This window comes from Anolis carolinensis, chromosome 3 (genome assembly GCF_035594765.1).
Source record: "Anolis carolinensis isolate JA03-04 chromosome 3, rAnoCar3.1.pri, whole genome shotgun sequence".
Classification (NCBI taxonomy): Eukaryota; Metazoa; Chordata; class Lepidosauria; order Squamata; family Dactyloidae; genus Anolis; species Anolis carolinensis.
Window position 1 is genome coordinate 35,010,380 of NC_085843.1, and position 13,013 is coordinate 35,023,392.

The following is a 13,013-nucleotide window of genomic DNA, read 5'->3' on the forward strand; positions in this document are numbered from 1 at the left end:
TTCCCGGCGCTTTTGCCTGGAGGGAGAGAAAGGCAGCCTCGCTCTTCTCCTTCGGATTGTGGCCTGGATCCCCGCGATCTGTGTCTCTCCCTCCGCTTTTCCCGAAGCCTAGATGTCCAAGTAAATTTTAGAAGTCCGTTTATTGTGTTGCTGGAATCACTGGGGTTGCTGTGAGTAGGTTTATTTTCTAGCGGCTGCTCCGTTAATGACCACATAATGGCCCGACGGTGGCAGAGGCTGATGACCTCCAGGACCCGATTTTTTTCGCAAATGTTACCCCCCTTTAAAAACAAAAGTATTGCTAAGTAAACTGTTGAGCTAAGGGGCCGCGGAGGGAGCTGGCTTTCCCCCAGAACCCAGCCCAGTGCTGCTCCTGATCCACATTGATTCCAACACAGCATTGAAAAGACAAACCTCCTCATACAAAGAAATTACAAACACTCTGTAAGGGTGGCCTGGCAGACCTCGTCCAGCACCTAAAGAGAGATTCTGGCACTGAAACGCTTGGCCATATCTTTAGTTTCCTTTTTTGTTTTATTAGCTTGTCATTAAATAAAAACCAACAACAGAAATTTTAAGCCACAAAAAAATCATTATCCAGTGTATTTCAAGTGCATTTTTCCCCAATATAGATAATTCCAATATTCACAATTATATATAAGCAAAAAAACAAACAAACCCCAAATTTCTTCTGAATATATTTAAATAACATTTCAAGTATATTTATGGAATGTTAGAAATTCGAACGAGCAAGAAGATATTTGAAAGAAAAGAAAAATGTAAACTTTGGAGACACTTCAAAAGACGATTAACCAAAGTACCGTGATGTCGTCTACCTTTTTTTAAAAAAAAGAATGGCATCTTCTTCAGTGGAAAATGTCCAGAAGCATCCAAAAAAACCGGCAATGTACCTTCTTTGCACCAAAAGCACAAAACACTAATAATAACATCCACAATTTCAAAGACAAGGTGAGATCACAATATTCCATACAAAGTTTTTTTTAAAAGGTCCATGACGGGTGAGAAGAGCTTCTTTCTTTGCTTGGCGTGTTTGGTGGTGTTTTTTTTTTTTTTTTTTGCTTGAAATGATGGCAATTTTTTTTTCATAATTTTTTTAAAAACACAGACACAAAATTGCTGGCCTCCAAAAATTATATTCCATGGGACTGGCTTTGCGGTGGCAGAGTGGTCACAGTCAGGTTCAGTGGCAGCCCAGATTGCCTTTCCCAAGTCAGGAGGACGAGGAGGAAGGGAAGGAAGCGAAGGAAACAAAACAAGGCGCGCTTTTGATTTTCCGACCGAAAAGAAACGAGTTTTAGTCATAATAGCTGCGGGTTTGGGATGGGGGTTAAAAACTACACTTTTCAAAAGGTTGATCCTGGCGGGTGGCGTGAGGGGAAGCCAAAACATTTTCTTTCCCGACAGACTTTTTAAATCCCGGGGTTTTTTTCTGTGTCAGGAGCAACTTGAGAAACTGCAAGCCGCTTCTGGTGTGAGAGAATTTGTCTTCTCCAAGGAAGTGTTGATGTTTTACTATCATGTGGGAGGCCTATCTCCTGCACAAATTTCTTGGGTGATTGGTGATAAGAAGAAGAAGGGAAAACAAGAGGCGTTTATTTTCTCGACAGACTTTTGAAAATGGTGATCCGTTTGGTGAGCAGGGAAAGCGGTGCTACTTGCTACGAGTTTGCGGCGAGTGGTGTGTGGTGTGGACGACGCCTGGCCTTCCCTCGGCCAAAGGACAGTCTCAATGGAGAGCCCCTTCCTCCCTCCTTCCCTCATATAGTAGCGGCGGATTTGGAATGGGGAAAAAGAGAGAATTTTCAAAACATTGATCTTGGCGGTTGGCGTGAGAGAAGCGAAACCTGTGTTGTCCGGGATCACAGGGTTGTGAGTTTTCCGGGCTGTATGGCCATGTTCCGGAAGCGACAAACATTTTCTTTCCAGACAGACATTTTATTTCCCCAGGTGATCAAAAGAAGAAGGGAAAACAAAAGGCGTTTTGAGAACGGCGAGGGCAACGGCGACGCGGGATTGTGGCGGGGCAAAGGCGAGTCTCAACGGAGGGCCCCTTCCCCCGCGGCTCCTCTTCCGGCCTAGAGCTTCTCGAGGCTCTTGGGGTTGGTGAGGATCTCCCTGGCCAGCCTCCAGGTCTGCTTGGCGGCGTTCTCGAGGGCGGAGTGCGGCTTCCCCTGGAAGAGGTCGAGGTTGGGCAGGAAGTAGTGCGGGCAGCGGCGGCACTGGAGGCAGGAGATGAGCTGGAGCAGGATGCCGTTGAGGCGGTCGCCCAGGCAGGCCTCGTCCCAGTCGGCCTCGCGCGGGTGCTTCTCGCACTCGTAGGAGACCAGCGTCTTCATGTGGTAGTTGTTGAGCGGCTGGCCGGGCAGCTCGAGGTGCCGGTCGCGCAGCGTCTTGAGGAGCGAGAGGCACTTCTTGCGGCAGCCGCCCATCTGGAGCCGGTTCTCGGCCTCGGCGAACTGGAGCACCCAGGCGTCGCTCTCGGCCGAGCTCTGCTTCCCGGCCAGCGAGTGGCACTCCTTGGAGAGCAGGTTGAAGCCCTCGGCCTTGACCTCGGCCACGCGGTTGGGGCCCGGCCAGGGGATGTGCGGCAGGGGCCAGTGGGCCGCGCTGCGGGGCCAGATGCCCGTGCACTTGAAGGCCGGCGTGATCTGCACCACGTAGCGGTCGCGGACGCGCAGCTTGACCTCGCTGGTGTCCGCCACCATCTTGACCACCTCGCGGTAGCTGCACTTGTCCACGGCCTGCGCCACCAGCGTCTGGAAGCGCGAGCGGATCTTGCGCGCCGACAGGTAGCCCGAGGCCGTGATGAACTCCACCCAAAGAGACATGCTCCGCTTCCGCCCGTCGCTCAGCTTCAGCACCGCGCAGCCGGGCAGCGAGCCGTCGTCCACGAAGTTGAAGACGCCCATCTGGTTGAGGTAGAGCACCACCTCGAACTCCGTGGGCGAGACCACCTCCAGGCCCTCGAAGCGGTTGTCCATCTCATTGAGGGAGCTGATGAAGCGCGGCTCCTGCACCTCCACCTCCTTCAGCACGTCCGAGACCACCTTGCACACCTCGCGGATGGTCTTGGCGATGGCCGCCTTGCGCGCCTGGCACTTCTCGTTGTAGTACTTGTTCAGGTGGTACACCAGCTTGGCCTGCGCCGCGATCATGTTGGGGCAGAGATCCGGGTTGTAGACCGGAGTCTCGCAGTAGGCGCTGGGATCCAACGCGGCTGGCAGGCGCGGGGGCGGCGGCAGCGGGAATCGGGGCCTCTTCCTCCTCCTCCTCCTCCGAGGCAGGCGCTGCTCCTCTCCGCCGCCGGGCGCCTCCTCCTCAGCCCCGGTTCAGATCCTCAAGGCTTCCCCACAAGCACCCACAAAGTAGGCTTCTTTCGGTCGAAAGTTGGGGAAACCACATCAAAACCCACTCCAAGGAGATGCAGAACTGACCCGCTGCGTGGGACTGTGCTTCTTCTGCAAGTTGCCACTGGTGGGTTGGGAGCAAAGTGCTCTCCTTTCTCGCCCTCTCTCTCTTTCTCTCTCTGCCTGCCTTTCTGGTGTCTCTCGGGGCGCGCGCCTGTGTGTGTGTGAGTGTGGAGGTGCGTGCGCGCTCCCTCTCTCGCGTGGGTCTGCGCCTCTCTCTCTCTATCCGAAGGAGCCTCCTGCCCGCCTGCCTAAGAGCCCAGATGCACTCGGGTGGAAATTATAAAGGCAGGGCCAGGCGGGCGGGCGGCCAATCGCCACTGGGCTCGTCACGGCCGCCTCGCTGGGCTCCGGGCCGCCGCTGAATTAATCCCTCTCGTAGAGGAGGAGAGGGGTGAGAAGGAGGCAGGACACGCACCCCAAAGCCAGCCAAGTCGGGCCCTCGCCCGTGGAGTGGAGAGAGGACGCCGCCTCTGACGCTGCAAGACTGGCTGCAAGGGGACGTGGAGAGGCGCCTGGTTCCTGGAAGGAAGGAGAGCGCAAGAGGAGGAGGAGGAGAGCCAAGGCTGGCCAAAGGGCCTTCTGCCGGCGTGGTCTACTCCCGACAGGCAGGGCTTTCCCTGATGATGAGTCAGAGCTATGGGGAGGTGGGACAGAAGCCCTCAGGGAAGGCCTTTCCTGCCTCCGTTGACGGGACAAGTGGGAATCGATGGACGTGGATGTTGTGGCATTACTACTAACACAGGGCTGAGTTGACCAGCTCTGGGGCTTGTCCGGATTGCGTTTCTGTTTCTGGCGGGCAGCATCCACCTTGCTTACTAGCAAAGGAGTTGCCTTATTGCCCGTGTTAGGTCCCGTGAGAGTTTAGACGGGGATCTCGCCTTCTTCTGGCTGAAATAAGTCTTTTTTCCGTGTCAGGAGCGACTTGAGAAACTGCAAGCCACCTCTGGCCGTCTGCAAAGACGTTACCCAGGGGACGCTCGGATGTTTTACCATCCTGTGGGAGGCCTCTCATGTCTCCGCATAGGAAGCTGGAGCTGACAGAGAGGAGCTCACCCCACTCCCTGGATTCCAGCAGTCCTGGCGGCACATGAGTTTATTTAACCCATTACAAATAAGTATCAGGTCGTGCGGTTTTATGGCGTCTGTGAGGTCCGAATAGGTTTTAAGAAATGGGCAACAGTTGGTCAGGAGAGGCCGCTCCCACTCGTGGAACAGGCTTCCCCTTCCTCCAGGGGAAGGCGCTGCGGGCGTGAAAGGAGCTCCCCTCCTTGGTGCAGAGGCTTTCCTTCCTCTGAGGAGGAAGCACACTTTCTTTCGGGGGCGGGGAGGAGCTTGGGGACTGGCTCCCCCTCCTTCCGCCAGTGGCTTCGGAAAGCGACCCCGGCCCCCTTGGATCTCCACAATTAAGTCTTGGAAAGCAGTGGGATGTCATAGTCAATCCTAAAGACAACAGAGCGGGTTTCTCTTCTTCCTTGTGCTGTTGAGACTTGGGCTACAAGGGGTGTCTCCCTACACCAGGTATGGGCAAACTTGGGCCCTCCAGGTGTTTTGGATTTCAGTTCCCACCATTCCTCACAGCCTCAGGCCCTTTCCTTTCCGCATAAGCGGCTGAGGGGGAAAAGGAAGGGGCCTGAGGCTGTGAGGAATGGTGGGAGCTGAAGTCCAAAACACCTGGAGGGCCCAAGTTTGCCCATGCCTAATCAACACTGCAGAATTAATGCAGTTTGCCGCCACTGTAACTGCGATTCTTTTCATGTTCTGGAATCCCGGGAGCTGTGGTTTGACAAGACCTTTAGCCTCTACCGAAGAGTGCTGGTGTCTCACCAAATTACACATCCCAGGACTCCTTTGCACTGAGCCAGAGCAGTTTTGCATTAGGTTGCTGTGAGTTTTCCGGGCAGTATGGCCATGTTCCAGAAGCATTCTCTCCTAGCGTTTTGCCCATATCTATGGCAGGCATCCTCAGAGGTTTGAGGTCTGTTGGAAACTAAGCAAGGAAGGTTTATATATCTATGGAAGGTCCAGGGTGGGAGAAAGAATTCTTGTGTGTTGGAGGCAAGTGTGAATTAATTAGCATTTAATGGCCTATCAGCTTCAAGATCTGGCTGATTCCCGCCTGGGGGAATCCTTTGTTGGGAGGTGTTAGCTGGCCCTGATAGTTTCCTGTCTGGAATTCCCCTGTTTTTGAATGTTGTTCTTTATTTACTGTCCTGATGGTGGGAGCTGAAGTCCAAAACAGCTGGAGGCCCCAAGTTTGCCCATACCTGGTGTAGGAATTTTTTTAAAACACTGGTAGCCAGATTTTGTTCATTTCCATGGTTTCCTCCTTTCTGTTGAAACTGTCCACATGCTTGTGGATTTCAATAACTTCTCTGTGTAGTTGTGGTTGTTAGAGCGGTCCGGCATTTCTGTGTTCTCAAATAATATGCTATGTCCAGGCTGGTCCATCAAGTGCTCTGCTATGGCTGATTCTCAGGTGGAGGCAACCTCTGAGGATGCTTGCCATAGATGTGGGCGAAACGTCAGGAGAGAATGTTTCTGGAACGTGGTCAAACAGCCCGGAAAACTCACAGCAACCCAGTGATTCCGGCCGTGATTGCCTTGGACCACACAGTTTGGCATTAGTTCTACAAAATATATATTACTCTTAAAGCAAACCCGGTGGCATTCGTGAAGATCTCAGGCAATAGATTAATACCCTGAAGATTGTGTTTAGAGCTCGTTGATCTCTGTGCTTCATTTGACACCAATAGCCACGGCGGGCTTTTGAATCTCTCCTCCCCTGCAAGACATCCAGCTTCGGGGGTCTCTGATGCCTCCTTCGCTTCGGAGCTCAGGGTTCCTTCCTTCGGGCGTCTCCATGGGAACAGAAGTGGGACGCCGTGCAGAAGGAAGTCCCCCCGGTCGACCCAAGGAGGAAGGGGCTTGCAGCCTCGTGGACACGTTTTCCCAAAGGCTTTCCCTCTGGAAGAAGCCCCGCTCTCGCTGAAAGAACCGAGCACGTTCCCTGCGGATCGACGCGTGGGCTGGAGGGCGAGGAGGGCTGCCAGGGACCAAGCAGCATAACAGAAGCCAGAAAAGGAAACGGCGGAGTCTGCTGCGAGGTCTGGCGGGGGGCTGTGTCTGTATCCCGGCGACTGGGGAAGGGCCGCCAGCGGCATCCAGGCCCTTCCACGCTTCTCGGGACTCCGGGTCTTGTGAAGAGGCTCCTTGCCCCGTTTCTTCTGGACCGCCCAACGAAATGAAACTCGCGCTTCGGAAGAGGGGAGAGAGAGAGACCCCTGGGACGCCTTTCACTGGCTTCTGAGAGAAAAAGCTTCTGGCTTGCTGTCTTCTGGGTCACTTCCACCTGTTGAGCGCTAGGGATGAATCCCTACGTCGAATTAGCGCAGTTTGACACCGGTTTAACTGCCATGGCTCAGTACTTTGGAATCCCGGGAGTCGTCGTTTCATTTGAGGAGGCCCATCATTCTTTGACAGGGAGGCTTAAACCTATGGATGCCACGATTCCATACGCATACCGAGTTTTACAATGTTGGAGGCTCACCAAACGGCAAATCCTAGGATTCCCTCGCCTTGCACCATGCCTGTGAAAGTGGTGTCAAAGTGCATTAGCTCCAGAGCGTAGACGCGCCCCTTGAGGGCGGCTATCCAGGCGAGAGGAGAGGAAGGGGCAGAGGGTCTGCAAGGAGTTGTAGTGCGGAGGAGACTTGAGAGGAGCAAAGGCAGGAGAGGGTCTGCCTCGGCTGCAGGAGGGCTGCAGGAGGGGGGCGTCCTTATTCCGGCGCTTGCTGGGCAGGAGCCCAAGAGGCATTGCTTCTCCCCAACAGATAACATTCAGGTCACCATTTCCAAGTGTCCTTTCTCGGCAGACCTGAGAGGAGCCTCCTGAGCAGACGCGCAACTCAGCACGTCTGAATCACCCTGAGACAAAGGCGTCACCAGGGCTTCTGCCACCCGCCTTCGCCTTCGTTCTCCCTTCCGCGGGGAAGCCCTTACATTCCCCTGCCTTCTGTCATAGGGACGTTTCCGTCGTAGGAAAGAGCAAATTCAAAGCAGAGGCGCTGTTCTTCGGGGTGCTGGGCTGCAAATCAGTGAGACGGTCTTTTAGACCTCATAGGACCTCATAGCGAAGATTATTGGGTGTATTTCAGTGCTATCATCTGTATTATGACACAGGCGACGGCAATTGGATGTCAACCCAACCAGTTAAACAGGGATCACTCAGATGTTGACATCCCTTATCCCCCTGCCTTCACTTTCATGAGACTTAAGATCCAGGATATTCCGACTTTCTTCTATGTAGGTCCGCGATGGACCCTTGTAGCACATTTCACTGATTTCACCAGGTTGCCCATTGCGGGTTGTTTTTCATATCGTGGTTTTATTAATTTTTAAATTGGCCACTTTGGTTCAGATTTGAAATATGAAAGGCCCTTAACTATGTAGGATTATAACATGACACGTTTATGAGATACAGAATTTAACATATTATTAGACATATTGTAGGAAATTTGGTTGCTGTTCAGGAGCTTTGAGGATGTTTAAAACTGGTGTCGTTGCAAAGGTCAGTGAGGACTTGGCCATTTTAAAAAAAGAAATGGCCCAAAATCTGGGTTTTCTTAGGCTTGTATTTATAGGCCTGTTGAAAAACAAATTGACCTAATTTTACATTCATCCCAAATGTTCTGTCATAATTAAAGCATTGAACTGAATGTTCACAAATGCTTTCTTGACTTGTCATAAAATTACCTAGTTATTATTATTATTATTATTATTACCTAGAATTATGGAGGAACAGTATAAATCCAGGTGTTTATTTTTGGAGTGATTCTCACGCCCAATTTATGCACCTGTGTTAAAACACATACTAAAACTGCTCATCCTTTTTAAATCCTGATATAAACTGAATGTTGGTTTTCCATTTTGGCCTTAGAGGTACAGCCCGTGATTGAGAAAAATTGTGTTAAGATACTGATTAGTAATTAATTCATTGTGTAAGTAATCTAAGATATAGACAAAGCTAAGAATTGGATCATTAAGATTTAGTCACATTTTCCTTTTACTTTTTGTATAGTTCTACCCAGTTTTATAATTTGTACTGGAACTATAGTTCTCAAGTATTAATCTAAAGGGTTTTTTTTTTTTGCTTTTGCTTTTGCAGCATTTATCCTTTGTTACTCCAGGGTGTAAAAATGTGTCCATGGAAATATTTTGTTATGAACCAGCAACTTGATTTTTGAAAAATGATGAATAAATGGTAATTTTCTGATAGCTTGGCAAAAAATGATTTATTAGAATGGATATCATTGTGCAAATATTTATGCTGATAATAATATTTCTTACTAAACAGTGATTATATGCATAACTATTCTGAGTTTAAAGTTGTATTTTAATATCTGTATATTTTTATATACCGTGAAAGCAGAATATGAAGGGTTTTTTTTTATTAAATTATTTAACCCTGTTGTGGGAGCGGATTTGAAGGCTCATTGAATACATTGATATTCTAACATGATTTCCCCCCTTTCATAGTATATCATCCTGTCAGCCCTTCCACCATTTCCTTTTACACAAGATGAGATACACATACTTATACATTCTGTTGCATTTTAAATAATAACCAAAATGTACATTTCTTTTTCTAATGTAATTGAAACTCAATTCAAATTTTTGTATTTATTTTACTTACTATAATTTTCAGAGGATGGAATAAAGGGATAAAGTGGGTTCCTCAATCCTTCTTAAATTTATAATTTTGAGACAATACACCACATTCACTTGACATGTTATTTGTTATATAGATAGTGTTTTGAATCAGTTCTAGTGGTTGGAAAAGACACTCTAGAGAGGGAAGATTCATACTTCTGGGTATGTTAGGACTGTGTGTACACATTTAATACCAAACATAGATATAATCACCGTTCATTTTTACACATTTGGCAAAGATCTCTAGTCACTCCTTTGTGCTTTCTCCAATGGCTTTTTAAATGGCATCTTTCAGCTTTGTTGGAATGAAAACAGCTCTATTCAAGGTGAACTTGTGGATTGTCTTTGCAGCAATATAGTGAAGAAGATGCCCCGGGCCTGGGCCTGGATCCCCTGATCTCTGACTGAGAAGTGTCATTAGCCCTTATGCCTCAAGCCCAATATTGCAGGGAAGAATAAATCTGGCCAGTGCATTTCCTCCTCCTCCTCCTCCTCCTCCTCCTCCTCCTCCTCCTCCTCCTCCTCCTCCTCCTCCTCCTCCTCCTCCTCCTCCTCCTCGTTATGTAGATCAATACCACATAGTGGAAAAGGGGGAAAAACTATCACTTACAGTATTATCCTATAGATGACTTCTCAGACTTAAGCCCTTCCATGGAATTGGCTTCCAGTAAATTGAGTATGGGACTATTAGCCTTAGGCTGCCGCTGTTTACACATCTGCCCCATTGAAAGCAATGGCATTTACTTCTGAGTAGGCATCAGTAGGATTGTGCCATGTTGTGTATGTCCATTCATACAGATTAGCTGTATCAGAATAAACCTAGACACGATGCTTTTACTAGACTGTGCTGTTTGAATGCTTAGCAACTATAACTACTACCCAAAGCCAATTGCTGATCCCAGTGAGAGTAGACACATTGAATCAATTATTGAATAGTAAATCAATACATGTGTAAATCACATTTATTCAGTGGGTCTACTCACTGGCACTAGCTATTGAGTTTGTAACTTACATTTTCCCCCTTGTATAAATGTTTAAAACACTGTTATTTGAAGAATCAGTTTTGAAATAAATGCACACAGAGACCTTTACATTGCAAAAAAAGGGACTGCACTAGCTGATTTGTCTAGATCTGTTCCAAAGCATCAAAAAAGACATTCTCAGCATGCCAGGTTTTAGTTAAGCAGTCCAGCAGTGATGCTTTAAATATCCTACTTTAAGAATGCTCTTTTCCCCCCTGAACCTAGAATGGTCTATAGACTCAGAAGGGATTAGCTCTCTTTAATCTACTGCATCTGTAGTGGGTCATCCAACAGAACTCTCATTATTGCTTCATCTTGTATATGATTAAGCAACTAAAATATTCAATACTGACCTTGAAAATAAAGCAGCATGTGTTGGATAAACAGCTTTGAAAGCTTAAAGTAATCTTTCTTACAAACAAGATTTCTCAAATATATTGTTTAAGAGGAAGCTAAAAATGATTAGAAATGTATTGTAAAACAAAAAGGGGAAAATACTGCAGCAGTAGCCAAATAGATATTAAAATAAATGTGCACAAATTATCAGAGGGGATTTTAATCACATCAAATATCCTTCAATTTCCCAATACAACCCACAGTAGTTATTGCAGAGCATGAGGTCTGAATGGTTTTGATTTCGCTTTAAGAAAATTTTAAAATGTTTACTTATTAGTCCTATTGATTTCACTCCAAATAAGAATTTTGGCATTTTTAACTGCTGAAATCAGTAGTATAATACTGAAATCAGTATCCATTTATGGTACTATGCAGAACCCCATGGGTCAACACCTCACTGGTTTTTATTTCACTGGCATATAATTTTCAGTACCACACACTATGGATCAGTCTCTGTATTATTGTATTTACAAGCATTTTGTACACAGCTCCCACCTGCAAATTCAGTGACCTCTGATGTAGGAATGTGTGCTCCCAGTCACAGTCTTTGAAAATAAGTACATTGCTATTTCAATCAAAATAGCCTCCAAGCACAGTAAAGCGAATCAAGTATCACAGAAATTCATGCCATACAAGCAATTAAATCCCACAAATTTCAGTGTGGCGTAAATTTCAAATTCATGACCTTAAACTCAAGTATTTCCATTTCACACCTCTGTGGTTTAAACTTCTGTGTTGGCTTGTTCCATGGTATGGACTGAGCTTTTCTGCAACATCTAAAGCACAGATGGGAACTATGAAACCCCAAAGATGTTGTTGGAATATAACTTTCAGCAGTCTTAGCTAGGATAGCCATTCTGAAGAAATCTGGACTCATACTTCAATGATATCTGGAAGGCTGCACAATTCCCTCCCCTCCACCTAAAATATATTGCAGTAGATTTCATCAGCTCCCTACTAGTCTCTGTGAACTCTGTTGCCTCTTTTTAATACTGGGATTTGCGCATCCGAGGAATCATCCACTTGTTAAGACCATGTAGGTGTGAAAGAAGATCCTTTAGACTAAACTAAATATATTTATGGAACTCCTTCTCCAGAGTCCCCCCACTACTCACTACTAGCCCTCATTGTGGTGTATGACAAACTGCTTTTGAAACAGGTAAGTTTCAGACATAACATGAGAACGTACCAAAAGATCAGTTGTTCCACTCAAGAAGTAATACAATAAGTATACTTAGAGGTGACCCTCCATATCCATTGATTCTACATATCTTGAAAATATGCATAAAAAAATCCAGAAAGCAAACCTTGCTGTATATAATGGGGGGGGGGGGTAATTAAACAACAATTTTAAACAACATTAAAACAACATATGTAAACATCAGACGATTATTGTGCATAGATCCAAAGCCAGATAATAAGATAATCATATTCATCAACCCAAAGCCAATTCTAACTGTATTGCACAGATAATTATGCTGGGCCAAATACTTGCTCCCAAAGCCAAGTTTTCATTTGTTTGCGAAATGACAGGAGGGAAGGGGCCAATCTAATCCCACTAGAGAGGGAGTTCCACAGTATTATATTATCCTATATTATATTATCCATAATATTCTAAATATTTCTGATTTGAAACCTCCCAATTCTGATTAAAGAGCATGTAAATGGCTATTTATCCTCATAAGCCATCTGGCTTTCAAATGCAAAGCTCTTTTGCACATGTTAAAATTCTTGAACGGAAATCTAGAATTTGGAACAGGGAATTTGGAAATTGGTATTTTAATGCTAGAATGTTATTTGGAACTTTCAAAACATTAGTATTTTGTGCAATCTTATAGACTTACCAGGATGTACGTTTGCAATGAACACACTAGAACTTTCTTCTGAGTAGACATATATAGGATTATGCTGTCAGGTTCTTAAATGCATAGGTCACTGAAATGTTGTAATGGAGTAAATTATTCTATATATGATTTTTAGAAGTGTAATGAATATAGTGTACAGTTCAAAGCAAATTTGAGAGCACTCTGTCACTCGTCACTTCCATACTGCTACACCTCATATATTTTTTGAAATTATTGTTCTAATAAACTGGTGACTAAGTTCATCTAAGTCAAGGTCCAGACTCCATAGGGAAAAAAACCCCTTGTGATTGATAGGAGGTATGTTAACCACATTCACACAAATGTCATAAGCCTTGGGGCATCTTTTTAAAAAGAGTTTCTTGCAGTTCAGTAGTCTTGACAGACTGGCAGTTATATGGCCTCTGGACTTCCCTGTACATGGGAACTGAGGTATCCTTGGGGATTGAGGAGTATTGGTTTCCTGCACAAATATTGGCATATAGAAGTGTACTTGTAAACTATGTTGTACTAAAGTGGGCTGGTTCTGACTATCCATAGGCTTCTGTATAGAGTTAATGTTTCCATTTTAATAATTGTGGATCATTGCGAGT

General features: G+C 46.4%; 2 protein-coding genes across 4 annotated transcripts in view; one reads left to right on the top strand and one right to left on the bottom strand.

The window, feature by feature from the left end:
* The window catches only part of LOC100554350 (neurobeachin), a 385,661-nt gene that overhangs the window by 173,396 nt on the left and 199,252 nt on the right, over positions 1–13,013 (top strand). The window lies entirely within an intron of this gene.
* mab21l1 (mab-21 like 1) lies at positions 516–4,678 on the bottom strand. Its single transcript, XM_008107909.3, has one exon. The coding sequence runs from the start codon at positions 3,174–3,176 to the stop codon at positions 2,097–2,099; it is 1,080 nt and encodes a 359-aa protein (XP_008106116.1). The 5' UTR covers positions 3,177–4,678; the 3' UTR covers positions 516–2,096.